The 25,278-nt window shown below is 33.5% G+C and overlaps 1 protein-coding gene across 1 annotated transcript; it reads left to right on the top strand.

The window, feature by feature from the left end:
- The first annotated feature begins 86 nt into the window (after positions 1 to 86).
- LOC130641207 (SOSS complex subunit B1-like) lies at positions 87 to 22,172 on the top strand. Its single transcript, XM_057447909.1, has 5 exons — positions 87 to 233; positions 8,327 to 8,465; positions 11,213 to 11,284; positions 18,660 to 18,732; positions 21,344 to 22,172. The coding sequence occupies exons 1-5, from the start codon at positions 149 to 151 to the stop codon at positions 21,665 to 21,667; spliced, it is 693 nt and encodes a 230-aa protein (XP_057303892.1). The 5' UTR covers positions 87 to 148; the 3' UTR covers positions 21,668 to 22,172.
- The last annotated feature ends 3,106 nt before the right edge of the window (positions 22,173 to 25,278 follow it).

Below are 25,278 nucleotides of genomic sequence, written 5' to 3'. Positions count from 1 at the left end.
TAAAAAACTTCATATGAACACGAGATGAAAATCACCCCGGCTAGCCGAGCCAGCCCGCCTATGAACAGCCCCTAAGCCTTTTGGTCTGCCCCTGAGTTCTCTCATCTTCACATTTCCGAGAAAAGAACCCGCATCAGACAATTTCAAGATGGCAGAAGAAAAGGTCAGTTACTTAAAAGACCTAAGGCCTGGATGTAAAAATGTCTATTTGGTTTTTATTGTGATAGAAATTGGTAAGTTTTGCTTCTGTTTAACAATAAACTATTTTCCACGAGACTATATTGATCAGCTTTTCCCTAAATGCTTGCATCCCCCAATGGCAATTCGATTGCTGATGTTTACGCCTTGGAGGTTGGCGGGTGGGGGTTTTTCTGGTGAAGTCTTTTTATGCAAGTTTAGCTACATCGTTTGTGAAAGCTGAAAGCTTTTCTTAAAAAGTAGGTTTTATGGAAGATTCAAACCTTCAATGCCCAGTCAGGGACAGCTGCAAATTTAGGTGCAGGAAAGTCACAAGAGTTGTCCTGTGTCAACCCAACTTTTAAAACCATGCAAAAAATTTGCGGTAGCTATTGTTTATTTATTTGTGTGAGGCATAATTATACATCATTCTTCACATGCTGCATAACAAGCAACGCGACACTGTATATAAGCAGAACCAATTTCTATTGTTATGGTAAACTCATACCTGATCAAGTGGGTCCTCACTGCTTAGCGTATGATCTGCCAACTCCGTGAAAAAAACACATTTAACGTCCTTATATCCATATTGTTGGTTATTTCAAACTTTTATTATCGTAGCGCTATCTGTCGCGGACCGTTCGGGGGGTATGACAAGAAAAAAAAACATTTATTTGTGGATAAATAAGCCGGATCCGACATGTACTATCATCCAATAATGCCGTGATGGATCCTTCAACTTCGAGAAATTTGAAGAACACGTTTGCTTTCTGATGAGTAGCAAAGAAAACATTAGAAATTAGATTTCATTAGAATACATTCTCGAATCATTGGACCCTCAGAAAAGGCATATATATATAACATGACCATAGTTATAATCAATTAACTGAGATAACAATATATATAAAAAATTCACCACCATCGCGCTTGACTTGAAAATCACAAAAAGGTGTAGCCAGCTGAACTTACCGCCAAGTTTTTGTCATGCGCGAGTTCCGACACCCCTAAAATGATTAAGTGGTAGTATCAAACCCCCTGAATCAAATTTATTCATTAAAAATGGTAGACAGAGCTGTGGTAAGTTGTTGTAGGCTTTGAAAGCAGTTTCACGGAGTTATCGGATTCACAGAGTTGGCGGATCATAGGCTAAATAAGTAAGACATGCCCCCAATTGGGTAAATAATTTCTTGCTCCAACTAAGGACAAGCTACTGAAAAGTGCATGGAATATTGCAAAATTGTTTTGTGACAAACTTACTTTTATTATGCTGTAAACTTTATTGTCTTGGAACAAGGGTGATGATAAGTCACAAACACCTACATATATTAATCTTGTCATAAAAGCAATTGCCATAGGCCAAAATCCAAATTGTTTCCGCTGTGTCCAGGTTTGCGATTTTTAATTTTTCAATTTGTGTCAACAGCGATGGGAGTGTGCTACAACAGCAAGCATATTTTGTCTTGTCTATTCACTTTAGGCATACAATTAATACACCTCTTCACAGTGTCAATATTTCGCGCTATTCCATTCCGTAAAATATCAATCATTGCTCAATGTATCACGTGATCAAATAGCTTTGGTAGGTAAACTTTTGGTTTCAAAGGGCGGTAGCAGTCAATAGCTTTGAAAGAACAAAATAGTTGTAAATATTTTTTAAAGTTTTTTAAGGAGTTTTTTAAGGAATTTACAGACCACAAGCGGAAATGATAATAATATTCTCATTCATATTTTTTAAAAAACATGTGCTCAGCAAATGTTACCATGCAGAGTGTTTTGCTTTCACTTTGGCGCTCCCCTTTTGATTAAAAAACATCTGATTGCTAGATTCGATAAGCCTAGTACTTACTTCCCAGGGAATTTTATTTTGTGGAACATGCACTGAGAACTAGTTATCACCCGCAATACGAGCCAATAATCCGTAAATTAATGCTGAAAACCAATTAATTCTCAAGGAGATAATAAGCATCGCCAACATTGCGCATTAAGGTGTATAATAAAAAGAAACGTTGACATAAATGGTAGGACAGGAGCGTAATGAACAGCGATTAATTGACATGGTATTTACAAGTAAAATTGCATCAAATCTACTAACTTATTCATTACTTTAGACTGTGGCTAGCTTTGTTTACCTACCATAGGTAGCCATATTTAATTTCGATACTATATAGCAATGTGAGTTTGCGCATGACCAAACAAAACTGTGAAGAGGTGTATTAATAATGTTTTGTTGCAAAGAAAAAAAGGAAAAAATTTGTCTTGGCAAAAAAATGTTAGGGTAATCTTTTTTTTTGCAGGGTGGGGGGAGGGTTATATGTTAATTAATTAATAAATCAACTAGCTGTCAAGGTAAAAAAATCTTTACTTATGCAGAAAGTTATATTTTGCAAGTGCTGTTTCAAAAGTAATAAAGCAATTTTTCTCATCTTACTTAACCCTATTGGCCCAGGGTTTTTCAAATAAACAGTGCCATACTCAGACCTATTTCGATATCGTTAGAACGTATAGGCGACTAAAATAATACGCCCAAACAAACCTTCAGTGAACAGAATTTTTTTTAGAAAAATGTGACTGTCCAGGGGAATTTAATAACAAACACTTAGCGTTTTCAAGCGCTAATATTAATGCTTTAGTGCTAACAATTAACGCTATAACGTTAATAACGCTAATACAAATTTTTTTTAATGATGATAATGTTAAGACGATAGTAATAATTAGCGTTAAAATAATGTTATTATCGTTGAAAAGCATGATTACGCCCATTTTGATTTTTTGTGTGCTGGCAAAATTTGTTTTTTAGCCATGTCAAATAATGCGAACAAGGCTGAGACCTTTCCTGACTCCTCTGTAGCTCCTTTCAAACTTTTGTCGGACAAAACGTCCGATAGATTTCCGTCTTGGTCAGACACTTTCAGATCTCAGAATTTTGGAATAGTCCTGGTCCTTTTAAACCACGAAGAAGCCTATTCATAGCTGACCTGACCTTCCTAGCTAATTTACCAACTCCTGACTTAGTTAAAAGAACTATAGAGACATAAATCTCTTTTGCTTGGCCTCTTCGTCGTTGGTAACCAGGTCTTACACAAGAAATTCAGCCATGTGGTTCTTAACTAATGCGGGGGTGAACGCTGATTGAGCAGGAATAAATCAAGTCTGCAAAACTGCACTTATAGGCGGAACAGGCATTTTATCATGGATATAATTGTAGGTTATTTCTTCATTTGACAAAACAATTGGAAACCATAGCAGGTCTGAATTTAATGGATTCTTTTCTTTATACCGCAAGTGTTATTCAAACAATTTAAACAAGTTCTATATAAACTTTGTTAAAAGTAGCTGAATATTCTGAATGAATTTTGAAGTTTTATTTAAGCCACTTGGATAAAGATTTTTTTTAATTTGAAAACGAAACATATTTTTGCTTATTTGCTTGTGATAACCTGAAAAATAAACAATAAATTTATGAAAATGACAGTATAGTCATGCATACTATTTCGGATATGTAGAAAAGGAAGTTAAGATTGAGAGAGTCGCTATGTGTAGACGCTCGATCATCATGTTTAGGGTTCACCATTCAAAACGTCCCCCACTTTTCTACCGCAAAATAATGCGCAACAAAGATCAATCTTGGAGCCCGTATTGCACGCATAACTTCCTTTGCATGTTTACACCACACTTAATTTACATGTTTACTTGAGGCATTACTTGATTTACACGTGCGAATCATCACACACCTTCTTAAATATTCCTGAAAAAGACTGTAAGAACGCATGGTGGGCTTTTGCTTAAATATCAGAATAACAAAAAATAGGTGTTGCTTTATGCTGATTTCAATTCCATTGTTAACAAATGTTTGTTTATTCGAAAAAAAAGGCTTCGCTCATACAATGGAAAATGCATTTTCCGACATCTGGAATGCTCATTTATCAAAATTTGCCATCAGTGCGAACCGAATTGAATTAAACTTTGCGAACTAATAGTAGGTCATGTAAATGTTAACATAGTGTTACATAATTTTACATATTTCGCATAAAAATATTTTTAGTGATAAAAAGTCTTTTTTATCGCTTAAATAGAAAGGATAAAAGCTAAAAAAAACAAGACAGACTATACTTTATATGTTATATATTATATATTATTATATAAATTTGTCTCCTTGTTGTTTACATGTATAGTTTTTCATCCATGTTAAACAAAGTTTAGGTGCACATCAGGAGACTAACAACGCTATTCAAAAATTTTACCATTACTATTGTACTAAAAATATAACAATGACTTGGTGCATCATTCATATCATGTGCTCAAAATGTTGTGTGATGTCCAGTACAACATGCTGGAATCAGCGTGCAACACGAGGTGGCAGAAACTCTGTGTGACCAAGTACACAAATTCCAGGGGTTTGCTTTTTAAATAGGGCAATCAAGCACGGAGTGCTTGACAATCTAGGAAAACAAGGGTATTTTTCAAAATTAAAGTCTTTGTCTTATATTCATGCAACAAAATATATTCTACTTTTTTTTCATAAAAGGAGTCATATTTGTCAGCATTTTTAAGTAATTGCTGCAATAAATCGAGATATATGTATAGGTTTCTGCACAAAAATCAGTTTTTCTTTGCAAAATTGTACAGATTCTTTGTTGCAAGTAAGCTTTTTTCTAGTTGAGACGAAAATAGGCACTAGGTAACACAGTATTTCCAATTCACATTAGCACTTGAACATTCTAACAAGGCTTTGTTAAAACACTGGTGTGCAAACAAGTAACAAATAACATCAGCTATTATTTGTCAACACAAACAAATTTCAATAAAAAAAGGCTGTAACATAACCAAAAAAAATTTGTGTGCGAGTTTGTAACAAATAAGGTGATGAAAACTGGGATGAGGTGGAAATATTTACACAAGTTAATATATAACGAAAAAGTAAAAAAAAAAAAAATATTTTTTTTTAGCATCATATAAGGGGCGGGGATAATTTAAGGCTGTTAATGACCAATTTCCGTTATGAAAAAAGAAAAATTCTTTGGGAAATAGGAAAGATTCTTCAGAGAAAAGGAGGAGGAGTCAGAGTCTAAGAGGCAATCTGTTGTTAAATTGAAATCCATGGTCAACAGCTCTTGATTTGACTATGAGAGGGGAAGGAACAATACCTTGTTTTGTCTTTTTATCTGGTTATTGCAAAGGGAAATTATTAAAATGCAAAAGGTGAAAAGTAATTTTTTTAAATTAAATCGATAAAAGATGTTACTGTGATTTGATAGAAGAATTAAAATTTTAAATGATAAAGGAAATCATTCGGTTTGACAATTGTATGTACTGAAATATTGTTTTTTCTGTTACAGGAATTGTGTGTGACAATGGCTTGTCTTTTTGGTAGTTTTCATAAACTACATGACAGTTTCTGGTAATATCTAAGCTTTTCTGTTTTACAAAGACGCATGTGTTGATAACACACCCTCTATGTTTTAAAAAGAACAAACATTTATTATTATAATCCAAAAACATTGTGGCATTTAGATTATATAATTAATTGACCAACAATGCTTTTTTTTCTCAACATTATATTTTGGATATGAAATTCATTGTTCTACTTCTGTTGTGTTTCTTTGAAATAAAAATTAAAGTTTTATAAAACATGAAAAGCAAAAATGCTGTATCCCAGAATTCTGTATAACTTCTGATTACTTTATAGAATTCACTTTAAACTTGTCGCAGATAATTTTATTTAATACAGCGTTGACAAATAGAAAAAATTAAGTTGAAGCCAGTTGGCCAATTAGGCTCTTTATTGTAACTGATTTATGAACACCAAAAGTAGATCAAGCCTTCTTTTCATTATAATTGTCTCCATTTTCACTTATATTTTTTCTCTAAAACAACTAGTATATACATGTCAGTTGAAGTACAGTTCCCTTTGAGCTGACATCAATTAATGTTTTTTGTTAAGTAAAAAAAAAGTTAATGATAGTTTACCTGACAGTGATGCTGTAGAAGGGCCAGCTGCACAGCTTTGTGCCACACTTACTTAAAGGGAACCCGAGGTATAAAATGATGTTGGACTTATATTATAGAGCTTAACAAGTTAGCTAACAGGTCTTTTTAAATTTTTTATAAAGCTCTTTTCGGTCTCAAGATATTCACATTTAAAGAATTTCAGAATTAATTATGCTGCATGAATTATGATGTCATATTTCAGTAATAGCAAATTGGACATTTTTTTCATCATTAATTTTAGACCTGTTAAGGGGTGTGCATTCAAACTTTATCAATGCATAGATATTATAAAGGTTAATTGATTAACATATTTTTTTTGCCAAAATGACACTTGTTTGCTTGTCCCAGGCCTCTTAATTTTTTGCTGACAAACTCGTAACTTTGGATCTGCAACTTGGTTAGCAATCAAATTTTGTGAGTAAACATATAGGGCTTATACAAGCTTATTTACAAGAAAATTTTCAAGAAGATTTTCTCAAAACTCCTTAAATTTCCTCTAAAAGTGGGTTTTTTAACAACTGTCTCCTCAAATTATGTCAACTTTAATATTACAACCTGTTTACAAGCTACAATGTTCTTTTTTCAAAATGCATGGAATTGTGACATTTGTACTTGTTGAGCATGTTATAAGTTCTTCCAATCAGATTATGAAGAATGGTAAGTCAATGTAGTAGTAAACTATTTCAAAGGCATGGATGATGCCTTAGAAATAAATAACAATAGAGAATTCAAGTTGGTTGATCATTTTTTTAAAAGATTGATTAATAAGTTATTTAGAGTGAAACTGATATAGATCAGATACAATTCTGTTTTGCTCCAGCACTACAGATGCAACATTTTTACTTAGACTGCTTCAGGAAAAATATTTGGAAAGGAAAAAGAATCTCTAAGGAGTGCCTTGTAAAGTTATTTAATGAGCTAGAAAAAACTAATCGTATGGAAACCTAATCTTATAGAGAAGAGCTACAAAATTCAAGCTTTAATGGAAATGCGTTTTCTACTGCAAACAATAGATCTCAAGATGAAAAAAATTACTTTGGCCATATGCTAAGAATTTACAGACTAACTCTTGAATTCTTCACCCTGTCCTTGCATCTTCTTGTATATATTTGGTTGTGCATTTTAAGACTAACTTAGCCCTTGGATTTCGCCATCTATCCCCCTACCACTTTTAATTGTTATCGGCCCTAAATCATCTGAATTTTGTAGTTGTTAATAGTCGTATATATTTCAAAAGCATTCAGAAGAAGAACAGTAGTACTTATTAAATTTTGTACCAGTTTAGTGGAGTTTCATGCTGCCAAATGAAAAGGTGAAATAGTGGACCTAATATATAGTACGCCTGCTGTATCAGGTAAAATGAGACTCTTAATTCTTGACCTACAGTCATGCTTAAAAAATGGACCGTGTCAGCTGATTGATTTAGGACAGTAACGTTAGTCATGGAAAATATCAAATTATGTCCCATTTATCAATTAATTCAGATCACAGGAAGGCATAGAAACTGACAACAAGAACCCGACTCTAATTTAAAAAAAAAAATTTAATTATTAGTATACTAAAGTTGCATCACCTAAAATCATTATCTTCTTTATACCAACATAATAATCACATTATGTCAGTTAAGTCACTTAAATGTAAGGTGACTGAATAATTATGGGAAGCATGACATTGATCACGTTTTTATTTCTTGAGGCCTACTTAATCTATCTAAGTTACATCACATAACTGTTAATAGCAGTATGATATGGCCTTGTCAAATATTTAAGGGTGCAATTATAAAAACAATATTAATTAAGAGTGAACACAAGTTTTTCTAATAGGTTTGCCAAAAAATTTTACACAACTTAAGATTGTTGTCATTATGGTCTAGCTTGCTTGCCACTACTTATTTAGTTGTGGTAATTAATTTTTAAACTGTTTAAATTTTCAAAAATAAAAAATCTCATTATGCAAAAAGGTAGTGTTTTTTTGGAATCCCAATCCCCTTAGGTAACCCCTCCTCTTTTTTATCCTCTGGTCATAAATTACTTATTTAGCTTGAAATAAAATGAGAAATTAATATTTTAACTTTCATTTTCTTTAAATAATTTAAAAATCCATTTTTTATTGTAAAGTATGGAACGTTTTTTATATTTAGTTTTATTCTTTCATCTTTCAGGTAAGCCAAACAAGACTAAAGATGGTCATGAAATTAGGACTGTCCGCGTATCTGACAAGACTGGTTCCATCAACATGTCTGCATGGGACGCCTTTGGTGCGCAAATGCAGCCAGGTGACATCATCAGATTTTCAAAAGGGTATGATTTGATAACAGCAAGTAACACTTTTACACACACAAGCCTTAATCGACAAATTTATTTAATAAGTTTTTTTTACTTGATTTATCTCAAATTTTAATAGACAATAGATAACCAATAAATAAATATCATTTTGTGTATACTAATTACATGAATTTCAAATGAGAAGCAAAGTATTAAAAATTCTCTTGGACAGATAAATTGCATCACGCTTAGTGAATGCATTGGTTGGCTTGTTTTTGTTTTTGTTATTGACTCTATTAATTCCAATCGGTCAATATTTTTGGCTCATCGGAATTAACCGAATTAACCGAGACTCCGCCTATGACTATGACTTTTGCTTCATTCAATAGAATTTTTTTTAATTTTTTTGTGTAAAAGTGATGAAGCTATAATTATTAACTTCAACAACAATAACAAAAATGACGGACCTAAAACCTATTCCTGTTATATCACGGTTTGTTTAGGGTTTGATTGGTTCTGTCTCGTATTTAAAACATTAGAATCATTTTGTTTGGTGGTTTTGTCAACACATCACAGCATGGTTGTATCTCATCTGATTTTATTGAAACCTCTATATGTCTCACACTTGTTTTATAATATAATTTTCTAAATTATATATATTTTTAATACAGGTGTAAAAAAAACAGGTCAGTGATGTAACACAGAAAGAGATGCTTGCTGAAAACCCTAAGTTTTAAAGCTAATTTAAAATATGTTTAAAAATGGATTAAATCTTCCAGTCTGCTAAAATTTTAATTTTTTTTGCAAGTCTAGATAGCAAGCACTTTTTCTACTAATGCAACAATGTAAAGAAGAGGTGTCATATATTTCGAAAACAGTAGGATCTTAAAAGAGTAGTGAAGTAAAAGATGAGAATGTTGTTAAGATTAATTGAAAAAAATCTGTCTCTGGATTACCTTCGCAATCTGATAAAAAAACTAATACCACAAAAGAAATCTGGAAATTCTCACAGGATAGCTGCAAAGTAATGGAATTTGGATTAAATTAAAAAAAAGTCATGGTAAACATTTTTCAAAAAAGCAACGCAAATATTCATGTCATTTCTTATATTAAGGGTCTCTTTGTTTAAATAATTGCAGCTTCACAGTAGTAGTTATTTTATTTATTAATTTATTTTCATTATTTGTTTCCTTGACTTGCATTACCATTTTTGTTCAATTTAAAAACTTCAACAAAATGGAAAAGTTCTGTAATTTATTCTACATTTGTGAGACCACTCTGTTCAAAGAGAATCACTTAAAGCGCTTTATTTTGAATGCGTTTGGCTGGATGCCCGGACTTGATGTGCCCCATGCCATTGAATTGGCAATCGCCTTTAAATTGGATATTTTTTTGACAAATGTATGTGTTTCACTATAAAAAATTCATGCTATACTTTCGACAAAGCTTCAGCTTTTGAAAAGAAATAGTGATAAATAAGATTAATAGTCTTCACAAACCTAAAAAAGTCTCAATTTTTTTCTTTCGTGTTTTTTGACAAATTGAATTGGAAGATAGTGTCTAAATCAAGGCTAGATACTTTTGCAAAATGGAGTTAAACAGATCTGTTAAGCTTGGCAAAGGTTTTTTGTTGAAACAGATCAATTTCCAATTTGAAACGTTTGCTTTTTTCTTCTCTAAACTTAAGGCTTACCTCCCACTTAAAACAAGTTGATTTCATATATAAGAGCTTGGAAAGTTGTCTAGGAATCTTTTTATTTTTTGAAAAATCTTTCTTGGTTTATCAAAATTTTGGACTTAAAAGATCCACTAATTATGCATGACCACGTCATTCCTAGACAATTTCCATGCGCTCTCATATGAAATCAACTGGTTTACAAGTGATGGGTAAGCTTTAAAAATGTGCAAAACGTGTCTCAAAATTTTTGAGAATTCATTTGACATGTTGGTGCCTAAAACATTAAACCACAATATTAAGGTTTTAGGTGTTGTTTTTTATTTCATCCGTGGTTAAAAAGGTTTTATGTTAAAAATTTTAAAGCACAGACGTGTTCACATCGTAGTTTAATTTCAAAATTACTTTAAAACCTATTTAAAACACGCCTAACCACGTAACAATCGAGGTTAAGACATTTAGTGAGTTTAAAGTTTAAAGGAATTGCAGTTACTTTTTGCTAAGTCAGGGGACCTGTTTTAAAGTTTTGACTTTAACTGTGAGAAAGTGCTTTGCATGAAAAGGAAAATCAGAAGTGTAAGGTGATCAAAAAGTGAAAGCCGCTGTGTAGTAGTGGTTAAACAGTGATTTGTTAGAGATGTTAAGGGAAGATTTTCTTGCAAAGTTTCTTTTGCAGCCTTTATAAAAGAGTCAACAAAGTTGCCACAGCAACAAAGTATGAAAGGAGAAATGTATTGGAACTACCATTAAAAGAATCATCATCATCACTACCGTCACCGCAACCGGCACCACTGCCACCACCACCACCACAACCATCACCACCACCACAACCATCACCACCACCACAACCATCATTGCAAACACCACAACCACTATCACTACCACCACCACAGCCAGCATCACAACCACTATCACCACCACCACCACAGCCAGCATCACAATCACTATCACCACCACCACCACAGCCAGCATCACAATCACTATCACTGCTACCGCTACCACCACAAGCAACACCACTAGGATATATTAAAAACCTGCCAATTTTATCTAGATTGTGTTAGCTATGACTCAGTTATCATCTGAAACTTCACTTCTGATTACTATCTAGATATGCTCAAGTTTGGAAGAATCAATTAACTTTGTACATTGGAAGAATTGGCACTATGGAGAAGATTGGAGAGTAAGTTGGCACAATGATAAATTTTTTTCATTCTAATTGGTTTGTGTATTACTCATCTCATGTTAACTGCATGTTAACTGCCCCCTGACTGTCACATGTTCCAATCTGAATCTTTTCTTGATAGTCATTTTTGCGTCGTAAAGTTAATTGCCTTCTCTTTTTTGTTGTTGTATACACTTTGAATAGATATTATTATCCTTCACCCTAGCAGCTATGTATTTATGACGTATAAGTATTATACTTCTGTTCCTTGCATTGTGAGCACAGAGCACGTTGCAGAAAAACAGTATAAAATTTTTGAATTTCAAAGCTTGAAACATTGTTGGATTGTAGGGATTGTTATATATATTTATGAATTTACTAAAGTTCTCAAAAGGTTTGGAACTAAAGTCATTGTTTTGAGGGTGCCTCTGTAATTATATGATTTAAAAAATTGAATTTTGCCAATTGTGAGCAAAAAGTTGAATCCACATTTGTTGAGAACTGCTCAGAACATACCCATCTGATGTTCATGGCCTTTCCTTAGGAATGATTCCATTATCCTGGAAAATCAAGAATAATCAGAATTTTATTTACATTCCAAAAATACGACCAGCAATAATAATTATTTTTGTGATATATTTTCATATCATCTTTAGACTAAAAACAAATATAAAAACAGTTAAAATGGGTACATATTAAACATCAAACAGCGTGCATTTACAGTCCACATGAAATCAACAAATTAAAAAAAAGGCACGTAAAATATACTGCACCTGTAACGTAAGAGTTTGCTATGAATTTACAATTTACTGACTAAAGCATGTGGTCTGGAAGTTTGCTACATATAAAAAATTTAAATAGTACACGAGATTAAAAAGAAATTTTGAATATATTTGAAAATATTTTGGACAGATGACATTGTTGTGTGATCACAGTTTGCCCTCTGACCTTCTTGGCAGTTGACGCATCAAGATGCGCTATTAACTCTCTTAAGTCAAAGAATAAAGGGCATTGGAGTCGAGACCGTTGGGAAGTTAAAATTTCGTGTTGTGGTGGCAAGCTCCTGTACACTATTAACAGTTAAATTGAAAGGGGAAAATGAGAGCGTTTGAAAGTTCAACTTCACATAAATCGAACTGACGTTAGCATCGGCGATTTAGTGCCGATATGAACTAGAAAGGCTGCAGGTAAACTTTAGACAATGTATAAGTTTTCATGTCCTTGTCGTTAGTAACTTCAAGTTAACATCTATAAAAGTTGAACACGATCACTAAGGAGTGGTAATCGTTAAGTGACGTCAATATCTAATTACCGTCCACCTGGAATTTTTGTTGTTGCTTAGCAGCGGACCTGCTTCTTATTCATAGAATTTATTAAACTTCACCAGTAAAATAGACATGCCTTGTTTTAAAACCTGTAAATTTGTAACTGAGCCTTGGTCATCTCTTTGTTCTCTTTTTTTTGGCATTTGATGTTTTTTGGTTCGTCTGTTTCTGTACAGCCTTTCGTGTAAAAAAGATTTTCAAAATAAACAAATAAGCTGGAAATACGCAAATAGCTGTCACAGAGGTTTCTAACTATCTTAAAAAAGTATTAGATTCAAGAATATTAAAGGCATTATTATGATTGCGAGGTTTGTGCCAAAAGTTAACGTCGGAAAATTATTAAATTCTCAATGTCTACAAATATATTATTATGTTAGCTGTTTAGCTGTGTGGTGGTAGTAACAGCTAGCGACAGGCAAATTTCTTGTTGATTTTCCCGCGGATTTAAGGCTTGTTTTATTTAATTTTGTCAAAGTATTTTTTAACGTTTGTCAATCAAACCAAGTGCGTATATTCGTAGCTTTTCCACTGGGATTGATCAAACATCAGGCAGAGGGGTGGGTTGTGGTAGATTAGTCAAAAGATAATCAAGAGATGTTAAAAGTTTAGCAGTTTTGGACACCCAGTGTATACTTGTCCTTATGACGGAATGAGATTCTAAATTTAGATCCTACAAGAATTTTGTTGCCATGATAATTAAAGGCCCCATTGTGTATATTGTTAGACCTTATGTTCAGCAAAGCCAATGCTGAAAGTTTGGCTGTTGGCCAAGTTGTTATCTTGTCAGGAATTACGTTGTTCCTGAGTTAATAGAAAGCGCTTTTTGTAATTAAGTAAAAAGGGGATCATTATGTTGTGAAATAGTTTTTCATGCAACTAAATTATTATGGGGAAAGCTTGACATGACTTAAATTTAAAAATATTTAACGCTTTACTTTTTTAAAAAAACTAAAAACATAGCGCTTAGAAGCGTCTTCAGATTCAAATAGGGAGATTTTAAGCAAATGTTAAGTATGTTATTCAGCCTTGGTAAATATTTCTAATGTGTGTTTTTTTACAGGCTTTTTTAATTCTTTATACACAATAAGTCTAATTAATATCACACTATCTGACTTGCATTGTGTAATTATACCTTTAGTTTTGTCACCAACAAAAAGTAGCAGATAGCAACATTACCCCCGCTTTTGCGTTCAAAATAATGCAAAAACAATTTAGTTAATGCATTTTTTTGAAAGGGGAGGAGGGGGGTTATAAGTTAAGTAGCTGTAAAATAAAATGTGATTTGCAGAATAACACATTTTTTTTCTTATGAAGTCTTCAGCGGTAAATTAATGTTATTTTGGCGGGAAAAGAGACTTTAGTCTGCAAAATACACACATTTTGATAAGATTACAGGTTTGTTTTGATGAAGAAACAAAGACAACTTTTTCGGTTGTATCTATTGCGAAAAAATACATTGTTGTTCTTAAAATCATTATTTTCTGGAGTGACTATAATTTAACGAAGAGTGTAAAAGAGTATTCACTCAGCGTTGCAAGTTACAAGTTTAATCTGAGCGTCCTAAATATGTTGTAGTCAAATTAGACCAGTATCAATTAAAATAATGAAAAAATTGAAAAACAATATATTTTTTTCAAAGGGGGGGGAGGGGTTGATGACATCAGCAAATAGCGCATGTCCATCTTTTGTAGCGTTTAACAAAGGTATTGAGAAATTCATATTTTAGATGTTTGTTGCACTTCCTGTTAACTATCGGTGTGTTTGGAGTTCCAGTCTGAAAATTTTACATCATCACAAATTTTTTTAAAGTTTTTTTTTTTGGAACTCACTAAGTGATGTAACCAACCAATGCTACGCCTTCTTAACTATCAAATATTTTGCGTAATGACACCTCACAACACATGGTTTTTATTCTTTAAAAAATGATCTAATTAGTTTCGAAGTTAATGTGAATACATTGCATGAAAATATCAATTACACCGTTGGTAGAAGTTTAAAATATAAAAATCATGCCTTGTACAAGGAAAGAAATTAAATCGCAATTTATTTGCAGCGTCTTTATGTAGGGCGCTCTTTATATGAAACTCCTGTATGAATCGCGATTTGTATAGCGCGCGAATTGTATGAAGCATCATCTGTATGGAGCGCCGTTTGTATGACGCGCGAATTGTATGGAACGTCATATGAAACGCCATTATGGTTTAGTAGCTTAACATGAATTGTGTTGTTTTCTTTTTAAAAACTAATCCATAAACGTCTTTCATCCTTTTCTTAATCTAATATTGAATCTTACAATGAATAGAGCCTGTTTATTTCAACACGTGAAATGCCTTGCTTTTACATCACCAAGTGATAAAGATATGTGCAATTAAGCCATCCGAATTTTTTACCATAGAAATTGATTGTTGCTAGTCATAATTAAAAAGCTTTATAACGTGGAAAGCTATTTACAATTAAGAAATGATTTTGCTCATCAAATACTCCCACACGCAATTTCAAAGTCCTGTTTTTTTTAAATAGATCTTGACATGACTTTTATTTTCAACTACATTTCCTCACGGTCAAGCTGTCATAGAAAGAACCTGCATTTAGCGCGTAATCTCTATTTGTCGGATACTTTTCTTTAGCGAACAATTTTTATCTAGAAGTATAGAAATAGGCTTTATCAGCGCTGGTTTTAAATTCTTTATTTTTTTTAAAACTGCAATGTTGTTTTTTGGCACCTTTTTACGTCAATTAAAGTTTTTGTCAAACTTGTTTAACACGCTGCAGTTTTGTAAACAAAAGTGTTTCGAAAAAATCGAATTGGTGTTTTATTTTAAAAGGTTTCTGTTAATTAAGTTCTTACTTGAACCGAAAACTTTGAAGATAAAAGTTAGATGAGTTTATAATTAAAGCCACCTAGCTACAAAGCCAATGCCATAGTGCCGCCTTTGGGGCGTAGAGAAAAAGGGGAATTTTGAACGATTGCGCACTTTGTATGGTTTCTTCACGACTAGTAAAGTAATTTTCGTTTCCAAGAAACATTTGTTGTCATTAAAGTCAATCCATTGTCTCTATTTGTTGTGCTGACGCATGAAATTTGTTTTGAAATCATGACAGTTGACAAGCTGACGAACTTTTTAAATTGATTCCATTTTGGATATATTGGGCTTCATAATTTTGGTCTTGATTAACCCAGAATTTTACGCAGGAAGCTGTAACTGAATCGCCATGTTAGGGTTAGATAACATGATTCCTCAACCTCATCCCCAGGGCATCTTATATCTTTCTGACATCGGTACAGCGTGTTGATATAAAAAAAATTAGACAGCAGGCGCTGGGAACGAAGTTGATGGTTCCTCTGAAGCCATCAATTTTATCAAGAATGAAAAAATAATACAAACCACCGATTTCCAATTTCTTCTTAAATTTCATTCAAAACGTAGTTTGGCGAAGAAAATTGAACTGTCAGTGACAAGAATAAAATCATGTTTTCACTTAAAATAAGTACGATGAATTAAACTTTTCCTCCATGTTTGTTTTTGTTGTTGTTGTTTTCACTAGATGGTATTGTCAAATTTAAAGAAATTAATTTTTTGGATATATTACTGCTAATTGGTGGTTGTTCGCTGACAGTGTTAAATTTTATTTTTTTACTGGTCCATACTGGTTTAAACTAGTTTCTAACCAGCGGATGTGTCTTTCAGATAAGTCGTATTTTTCATATTCCTAAGTTGTTAAGAGCTGGATCTGAAATTTGGCTGAAAAAATAAGCAATCGCTCTCCAATTGTCCAGGCTAAAAAGTCTTTTTTTTTCTACTAAATTCTAACTTTAAAGCACAAAAGGCAATTGTAAAGCTAAACTTTTGTGAAATTTAAGTTTACGCCTAACAACCTCTTAGCAACTTCGAGACTGGAATTAAATTTTTAACCGTAGCAAGTTAAAAATGGAATTGGCGATCATTTTTATCAGTTAAAAGTTTTTCTTTTAATTTTGATTAAGTTAAGTATAGGCACTTTATAAAATCATGAAAAAAAATTTAAAAAAACAGGGGGGGATTATAATCTTAATCAAAAAACAAGAACGAGGAGTAATGAGGAAAAACTTTACAAACTTTTTTTGTCCATGTAACTTTTCAAATATTTTGCAGTGACGTTCGTACCGGTTTAATTTGTTTTTGACGCTGAGAAAAATTAGCCTGACATTCCAATCATATCAAACTATGTTCCTGATGGATGTTATACAGATGACGCTATACACTCCTTTTGTTAGAGGTAGCTAGACAGAGGGAAAATGTATTTTGGACAAGACTTAAGACTTTTGGGGATCGCAATTCAACTAAAAAATTTTCTAGGTTCCTCTTTTACCCTTCTGTATTATATATACACTAGTCGGTGGCCCATGCATAAGTCCACCAGTTTGCCCGTCCTTTTTTTACCGCATTTCGTTGTCTCACTACTACGGTTACCACTTTGCGTGACAGACGGACGTATATATTCTTGAAAAAATAGATTTTTTTTTCAACAACATATCGATTATTAGCATTAGTTTCTAGCTCCGTGTACAAAACCTTTTTCTCCTTCTTTTCGCATGGTTCCTCATCCCTCCATTTGTTTTAAAAGGATTCGAAAATACCATAATCATCAACGTCCTTGTTTCGGTTCAGCACATCAAGTAGTTTCGGTGACAAGCGTAACTGCATCCAAAAATGCGGAACCCCGTCTGAATGTGATGATAAAAAATCATCTCGAAGTGCCTGTTAATTGTCAAAACAATCTCTCTCCATCGCTGTTTATTTTAGCTTTGTGTGATTTTGAAACATTGCTCTCCGTCGCATAGACTTTTCTTTTTTTATAATTTAAATTTTTACTTACTTTGAAATACTATCTGACTCACCCTCCGCTTTAAACAGTCCCCTGTATCAAACTAATATTTTGGTCCCTGATTTTTCTCTTCCGATATCATTAAATTATGTAAATTGTGTTTATTCAAACCAAGTAGGCAACATTACTATGTTTATATTGAAACTAAAGAAATATATTTAAGAAAACAAATATATAAAAATAGTCGCGCATGTTATTATTTCCAGGATTATAATGGACTAAAAAAAACAAAATGTTAAAAGTGGATAAAAAATTTCTTTTTGTTTGGTTTTTTTTAATTAATTCAAGAATAATAAAAAAAGTGGATAGCAAAGAATGGATAGAGTTAGTCGGAAGTCTAAGCACCGATGGAATATATATTTGCCTTTAAAAACATACGTGATGTGATTTTCGGACTCGATTGGCTTGCACCTAATTAGCTATGTAGATCAGCCAATAAAAATTTATTCAGGATAACAATAAAATTTCTAACGTGACGCAATTGTAAAAAGATGCTTGATTCGATGATGCAAAGTTAGGAAGACCTTCAGAAAGTTTACTTCTACCTAGGAGGATAACTTCCACAGATGACAGTTTCGAAGCGCTACGAAACGGTGCATAGCAGTTTCCTTAAGGGGGCAAAGACAACACAAGGAGCTGTGTTTGCTACTGAATTCTATATTTGCTTGAAAAAGGTGATGGATACCTTGATGAAAAGGTTGTCAGTGATGCCTCGCGCAGCGTTGTTAGTATTCTTGTACCTTATCGGGGGAACAAACCGGGTTAAAGTGGCCAATTTGTTCCTACTTAAAAGTCAGCCAACTAGTTTTCATATTAACTAATAAACTTTGATGACTACAGAAGAGGGGAAGATAACAAGGAAGAAAATACAGATTTTTGTTTCGAAACATAATACGTTACTTTTTTTTAAAAGGATGCTTAAAAAACTAAAGTTCATTTTCATTCCACGATAAGGTCCGGTCCCTATAGAAAATTTGGAAAAATATTGCCAGCTAAGTAGAATTTAAGAAGATTTAAGGTGTAGTTTTTCTTAGTAAGCCTTTTCACCGCCATTAGCTTGACCTAAGTGTAAATCACTAAAATCGAAAATTAACAGCCGATATTTAATCTTAAATTTTGTCTGAATTGCGCATATTAAAACTTACTTTTTTTTTTTTTTTTTGTATTTTCGTATGTAAGCAATTTGTTAATTTATTTTTTAGGTTTTGCATGTTGTTCTCGGAACTGCCAAACTTCAGCGAACCAAATCAAGAGTACATCCAACTATCAAAACAGGTAGATATGACCCACTCAACTCTCAAATATTATTCCTAATATTACTTCTACCATAATGAGAGTAATTTAAATGGAATTAAGAAGGTAATACTGCGTTATAGTCGTCTCGTTTGATAAGAAATAGGAAAAAGTGTCGTTTTGCACACTTGCGTTCTCAGAATAGCAATGACGTAATCTTGACCTCGACCCACGTCTTTTTTTTTTTCTGCAATGTGATTTTGTATGAACACTTTTCGCAGTTTTAAATGAAATTTTAAAACCTTTTGAGAGGACACTGTTTTTCAGGGATAACACGCATGTGGTGTGTTTTCAAAATTGCACTCAAGTTGTGTGGTTTGCTTGTAGTCAGAGCTTTACTATTTCACTGGATTTATTTTCCAGAACGCTCTTACCGCCACCGCGGTAAAATGCGGGAGAGACTTTATTTTTACGAGAATTATTCTTTTGTCCATCAAAAAATTTTGTATATTGATCCTAACTTTAAAACGTTTTTTTTTAGTAAGGCACTTTAAAAATTTGCCCAGGACGTAAGGTGCTGAAGAACGTAGGGGAATGAAAGAGTGTAGGGTGATGAAATTGTGTAGGGTGATAAAAGAGTGTAGGGTGATGAAAGAGTGTAGTGTGATGAAAGGGTGTAGTGTGATGGAAGGGCGTAGGGTGATGAAAGGGCGTAGGGGGATGAAATAGTGTAGGGTGATGAAAGGGTGTAGGGTGATGAAAGAGTGTAGGGTAATGAAAGAGTGCAGTGTGATGAAAGGGTGTAGTGTAATGGAGGGCGTAGGGTGATGAAAGGGCGTAGGGTGATGAAAGAGTGTAGGGTGATGAAAGGGGTCAGTGTGATGAAAGGGTGTAGGGTGATGAAGGGGTGTAGGGTGATGAAAGGGCGTAGTGTGATAAGAGTGTAGGGTGATGAAAGGGCGTAAAAACAATTTTCAAGATATTGTGTGAAATCATGCACTCTATGCCTAACGTTGTTTACAAGCACTGTCATAATGAATGGCACCTAACAACGTTTTTGACAAAAGTAGCAACCGTGTCTGAAATTAGAAAGGTACCCAGCTACGTTTCAAATTACTGCGGAAACGATAAACACGTTCTGCGGCGCATCGTAATTATTGTCGATTCAGTTTTTAAAAATATTTTGCTTTCATTGGACCCGATGAAAACAACAATTAACCTTGCTGACGTCATTTACGGCGTGGTATTTTTATAAAATTTTTTTTTTGCTAATGCAAAAATAAATTTGCACGAAATGATTCGTTGTGTTGCAAGCAATGTGTGGTTGCTAGCTTTTTTTTATTTCAAGTTATAGCGTTGCTTTATTGTAGCTTGGCTTTATAATGATTAATAGACTTAACGTAAATTCAATTATGGAATTTATGAGAGAAGAGCTGGAGAACCCGTTTTGTTTTTATAAGCAACTTCGGATGTAGGTCAGATCTCAATTGCTGATTTGTTTAACGTGGCCTTGAAGCTTACCTTCCAAGTTGATTTTATATGAAAGAGCTTGGAAAGTTGTCGAGGAATCTTTTTATTTTTTTTTGGAAAAACCGATATTGGTTCTCAAGATTTTAGACTTCGAAGTTCCACTTTCTTGTGTTGAAATTTTTTTTTGTAAAAAGTATACAACACGTTTTGTCAGGCGAGCTCAAAAAAGTTGTTTGTCTAAAAAAACTTGAAACTGATGATGCCTTCACGAAGACCATTTAAGGGACCGTCATTGTTGCTGCCAATTATTTGATGTGCGATGGGTTTTTTTTAATTGTGGAGTTTGAATACTGTTGTAAAATAAAAAAATAAAAAAACTGCGGTAAAAAGGACAAGAATGCAAGTTCACCCTATAAATAAAATACCAATGTTTACAAGACTGGATTTTTTGTACATAGGTTAAAAGGCAAGACCATGTCAGATAAAACCGCTGCTATTATTAAAATTGATGAAAATTATTATAAAGAACAAAGGCTGTAATTAATATTTTCAACTATTTTTAGATAAAAATACCAAAATTCTAATCAGACTGTTTATTATTCTTGTTTCTCTGTTGTTTTAAACAGTACACCTGTTGTTTTTAACCTGAAATCCCAGCCTGAAATTCTTAAAAAGCAAATTCTTATCAAACATCACGTCGCACTCAAAGTGATTCCTGGTTGAAATAGAACGAAATCATCGTTAAAAAAAAAAATTTAAGAATGCGTTCTATCACGTTTTCTTTACAAACATTTAAAAACAACAAAAACAAACTACGACATTTTTTGACAGTTTCATAGAATCCGTTTGATTTGTTTTGGTTTTGGATGAGAACCACAATTGAACACAACTTCGAACATTCAAACATGGACAATTATGACAAGTGTCACGTTTTCTTAAGTTAGGTAACTTAAGAAAAAGCTTAAAGGAAACAGCAATGTATAATTAAAATAATGTTTGCTATGCGACATAATATGTCGGCACGCACAGTAAAGTTGGATCTGTAATAAATTCTCGTGTTTTCGATTGTTTGTTTGTTTGTTTGTTTTTTTACGCATACTACTAGCGATAAATTTCGTCTGTAATTTTTCATGGAAAGACTTCTTTTATTTTATCTATAAATTGTTTGTTTTTTTATGTTTAGCAAACAAGCGACAAAAGAAGCAACCTAGACGCGGGCCAGCCCACTCATTCACCACCACCACCACCCCCTCCACCAGACGGCTCCACACTCCACCCATCCAGCAGTAACAAGTCCACATCACAAAGGTTTCATCCTTACCAACGAAACCAAGGCAGTGAGAAGGGTGATCCCAGACTGCTACGGCGCCAAAATAGTGATAATATCGTCAAACATCCACCAAGTGATCCGCGACAACGTCTTGCCGCGTCGCAACAGTCGCCTGCGAGTGGCATGCAACAAAAGCCGTCGCAAGTTAACTTGAGTAGAGATCCTAGACGAAGGTGATGCTCGCAGGATTGCGTGTAGAAAAACAATTCGTCCAAGTTTGACAGCTAAACTAAATTATAAAAGCATGTATTGCATTAAAAGGATGCTTGATGGTGGTCCGAAATCCTAGTTGCTATGGTGATGTCATTGTGCCGTTTTGTTCGGTATTTTAATTGCTTGTGATATTCTTTTGTCGAATTAAAGAAACAAATTGCTATGGGAAACGACGCTCGGCAAGCGTGTCATCTGCGGAGAAAAATAATATTTATATTGACAATTTTTCACAGAGAACCTTGTTTAATCTTTTTGCGCGGTTAGTAAATCCATGTTTTTAGGTGAAGTAGATAACCATTTCTCAATGCTTTCAACAACAAAAAATTTTTGTGAAACTTTGCTATGGTTCAAATAACAACTTTAGGTAAATTTTTTTTGAAATTTGAATGTTAATACGAAATTATTTATTTATTTTTGTTTTTCTTCCGTGTATTTTTAAACACGTAATCAGACTCCCCCCAATGTAAAATTCCGAGATAGTGCTCCATTTCTTTTGTTGTTGTCGAAGAACATCTTTTCTCTCCTTTCTCGGGTCATATTTTATAAATAATTTATTACCCCCGTTTTTGATCAATATTAATTTAAACAATTCAATGGTTTAATGTGATCACGTGATTTGAGATGTTTTGATTGGTTAATAAAACAATTGTACAATTACATAATATTAATGTTTAATAATAAAAGTTTTCCTGTGCAAAACGTTTGTATCTTAATTTGAAGCCATGGTCATATGTGGATTAAAAATGTGCTTTCAACTTTAAGTGTAAAATGTTTTTTTACACTCTTATATCTTGTGTAAATAAAATCATTCAAATATTTATACGTACAGCATAATATTTGTTTTGTTTTTTTAACATCGTATTTTGGCCGGCAGAACTGTTTTATTAAAATGATTGTTTATATAAATTGTGATGTTTTACTATAGTACGTGTGGGCAGGCTAGTATGTTTTTAATTAGTGAAAACAAAATTGACCTGGCGGGCGTATGACGGGTTATAATGAAACATGCGCTCTATCATGTTATTTTTTAGTTGGCTGTTGTGAGTCGTGCTGCCCGTCAAGCATGGCTGGAAGTAAATCACCTACAAGTACTTGCAAAAAAGCTTGGGTACGTACAATGAAAAATCCCGTTTTAAAATGTGCTGTATGTAAACATCGGAGTGTGTTTAAATGTATGCGATGTAAAAAAGTTTATTATTGTGGAAAAAAACATCAAACTTTGCACTGGCGTAAACACAGAGAGCTGTGCAGGACTTTTAAAAGCGTTATCCAGCAAACTGGTGTAACGAAAGTGATAAATTGCGGACCAGATGATTTTTTTTTAAATGCTATGAAACTACAATGTTATGAAGAGCTTGTAGTGAAAGTTTTACAAGCATTGATGAAATGCGGAGTCTGTGTTATAGACAACTATATTCATGACGAAATTGCACGAAATGTGTTAATTGAAACCGAGGCTATACACGTGAAATTGGAGAGTCGAAGGCTGTCAGATGAAAGTAACTTATTTAGAAGTGACGAAGTGACGTGGGTAACTGGGGAGGAGAAAGTTCACCCGAAAATAAAGATACTAGTTCAGTCTTTTGACAATCTTGTGATGTCTTTAAATTTAAATAAAATAAACAACACACCCGTCACGCATAAGTCTCACTTGCAAGTGTCTTGTTTTCCACAGAGTACGTTTGGTTATAAACCTCATGTCGATAACCCAAATGATAACGGACGTGTTTTGACATGTGTCTATCACTGTAATAAAAATTATAATCGAGACAAAGATGGTGGTGTCTCAAGATTTTACGTAAACGAACGCACGAAATATGTGGACATTGAACCTCGATTTAATCGCGCTGTGTTTTACTGGTCGGATAACCGCGTGTTACATGAAGTCGCACCGTGTCGTAGCAACATTTTCTCTCTGACGTCATGGTACATGAGCTTGCTAAACAAAAATTCACTTGCGACGGAGTTTTCCTCCGTCAATGCAGCGTTAACTTGCACAAGCGCAAGACCTGTAAAAACCCGCGAACTGAACTCTGTAACATCTTCACAACTCACAAACAATGATTTGCTTTCGTTTCAGAAAGCTGAGCAAATTTCTGCGTCGTGTTCACGTTTTAGATATAAATACGACGAACTGTCGTCTCGTTCGCAGATGTTAACATCGCGCGTGATGATGCCAGTATAAATTATGACTCGATGATCATTTCTGCTTATAAGATCCGATGGTGCAAAACTTTATAAACTGGTTATGGTTAGACGAGACAACGTGGCTGGACAAGTTTTGTAACCTTTGAATGCAGCAGGATTTTTCAGATGAAAATTTCGTTTTCCAATAATGTTAAAGTTATTAGTGAATTTATTAAATGGATTTGTTTTTTAAAATCTTTCACAGGAAATATGTAATTCTAACTTTATGTTAGTTTTGTATTTTACCTAAAATTTAATCTTGTAGTTTTTTAATTGTGAAAGGAGCAGAATCAGTATAACATACTGTACTCACCATGTTGTGCAACGAGAACCCTTTAAATAATTTGGACTTTTTTGTGAACCTTTAGAGTTTAAAAATGATGTTTTCTCTTTTACTTAACTTTTATGGCTGACAACCTGAGATCTGTGCAAAAGGTGTTGACTTCATCTGCAACCTCTCAAATGATCCTATTCTCGGATAAGAGGAGTGCTTGGAGTGGAAATATTTTAAATTTTACGAGTAGTTTTTCTACGACTTTTTTCCGGAGGATAAAATATCCCCGTGTAAATAAGAAGCAGTAATGTGTCTAAAATATTGAATTGAACTACAAACAATGACAACATGGCAGAATTTCTGTTTTTGACCTTATAATTGTTATTGTAATCAATATAATTGGTTTTATAGTTTTCCATAAGTTATTGTGGAACATGTAAAAATAGTAGAGAGTGGAAAACGAGAGATTTACATCACGTCGGCGTGCCTAAATATATTCTTACGTTTTTCAAAGCATACTACGAATCGTTAATGTTGAATTTAGCAAACCTCGAGATATAACAAACCTGCCTTGAAACAAGCAGAAGCGTCTGTGAGATAACAATGAACCTAAAATTCCTTTTTTTAAAACAGCAGGAATTTTATTGTGCGTTTCAAGGAAGAAAAAAAAGTCAATCCACATGTCCGAATTATTGTTAACACGTTCCCTAATTATGGAGTAATCGTCTTGCCGCCTAAATCATTCTTACGGGTAACCAGGGGAGATGTCCTGTCCATTAATTGTCCAGTTTTCCATAGTTCTCGCAAACAAAAAGGATTTCCTTGTCCGATATTTTGTCCAAACTTCCCCCTTTATGCAAAAGAAAGCTGTTGCTAAGGTTATTGCTTCCAAACGAGTTCCTCCATGGTGGAAATTCTTGCTGTGGACAATCTGTTGTCACGCATCTTTTGGTTTTGTCGTTGAAGAGTTAATTTATGCGGCTAAGATTCTTGGTGTTAATTTATGCGGCTTGTGTTAAAGTTTACACAGTACTTTATTGAGGAAAGACTTTTATGAAGATATAGTAAATAAATAGTGAAAGTTATGGTAAGGAATTAAGCACGATGAGATTTT

Source organism: Hydractinia symbiolongicarpus, chromosome 4, assembly GCF_029227915.1.
Source record: "Hydractinia symbiolongicarpus strain clone_291-10 chromosome 4, HSymV2.1, whole genome shotgun sequence".
Taxonomy (NCBI): Eukaryota; Metazoa; Cnidaria; class Hydrozoa; order Anthoathecata; family Hydractiniidae; genus Hydractinia; species Hydractinia symbiolongicarpus.
The sequence above is the reverse complement of the archived record's forward strand: the minus strand, read 5'-3'. Positions and strand labels throughout refer to the sequence as shown.

What these genes read in the sequence shown, in the direction of transcription:
- LOC130641207 (XM_057447909.1), top strand. Translation starts at nt 149, where the DNA reads ATGGCAGAAGAAAAGGTCAGTTACTTAAAAGACCTAAGGCCTGGATGT. An exon ending in TTTTATTGTGATAGAAATTG is followed by an intron (nt 234 to 8,326) that starts GTAAGTTTTGCT and finishes TTCATCTTTCAG; the next exon opens with GTAAGCCAAACAAGACTAAA. An exon ending in ACTATGGAGAAGATTGGAGA is followed by an intron (nt 11,285 to 18,659) that starts GTAAGTTGGCAC and finishes TTTATTTTTTAG; the next exon opens with GTTTTGCATGTTGTTCTCGG.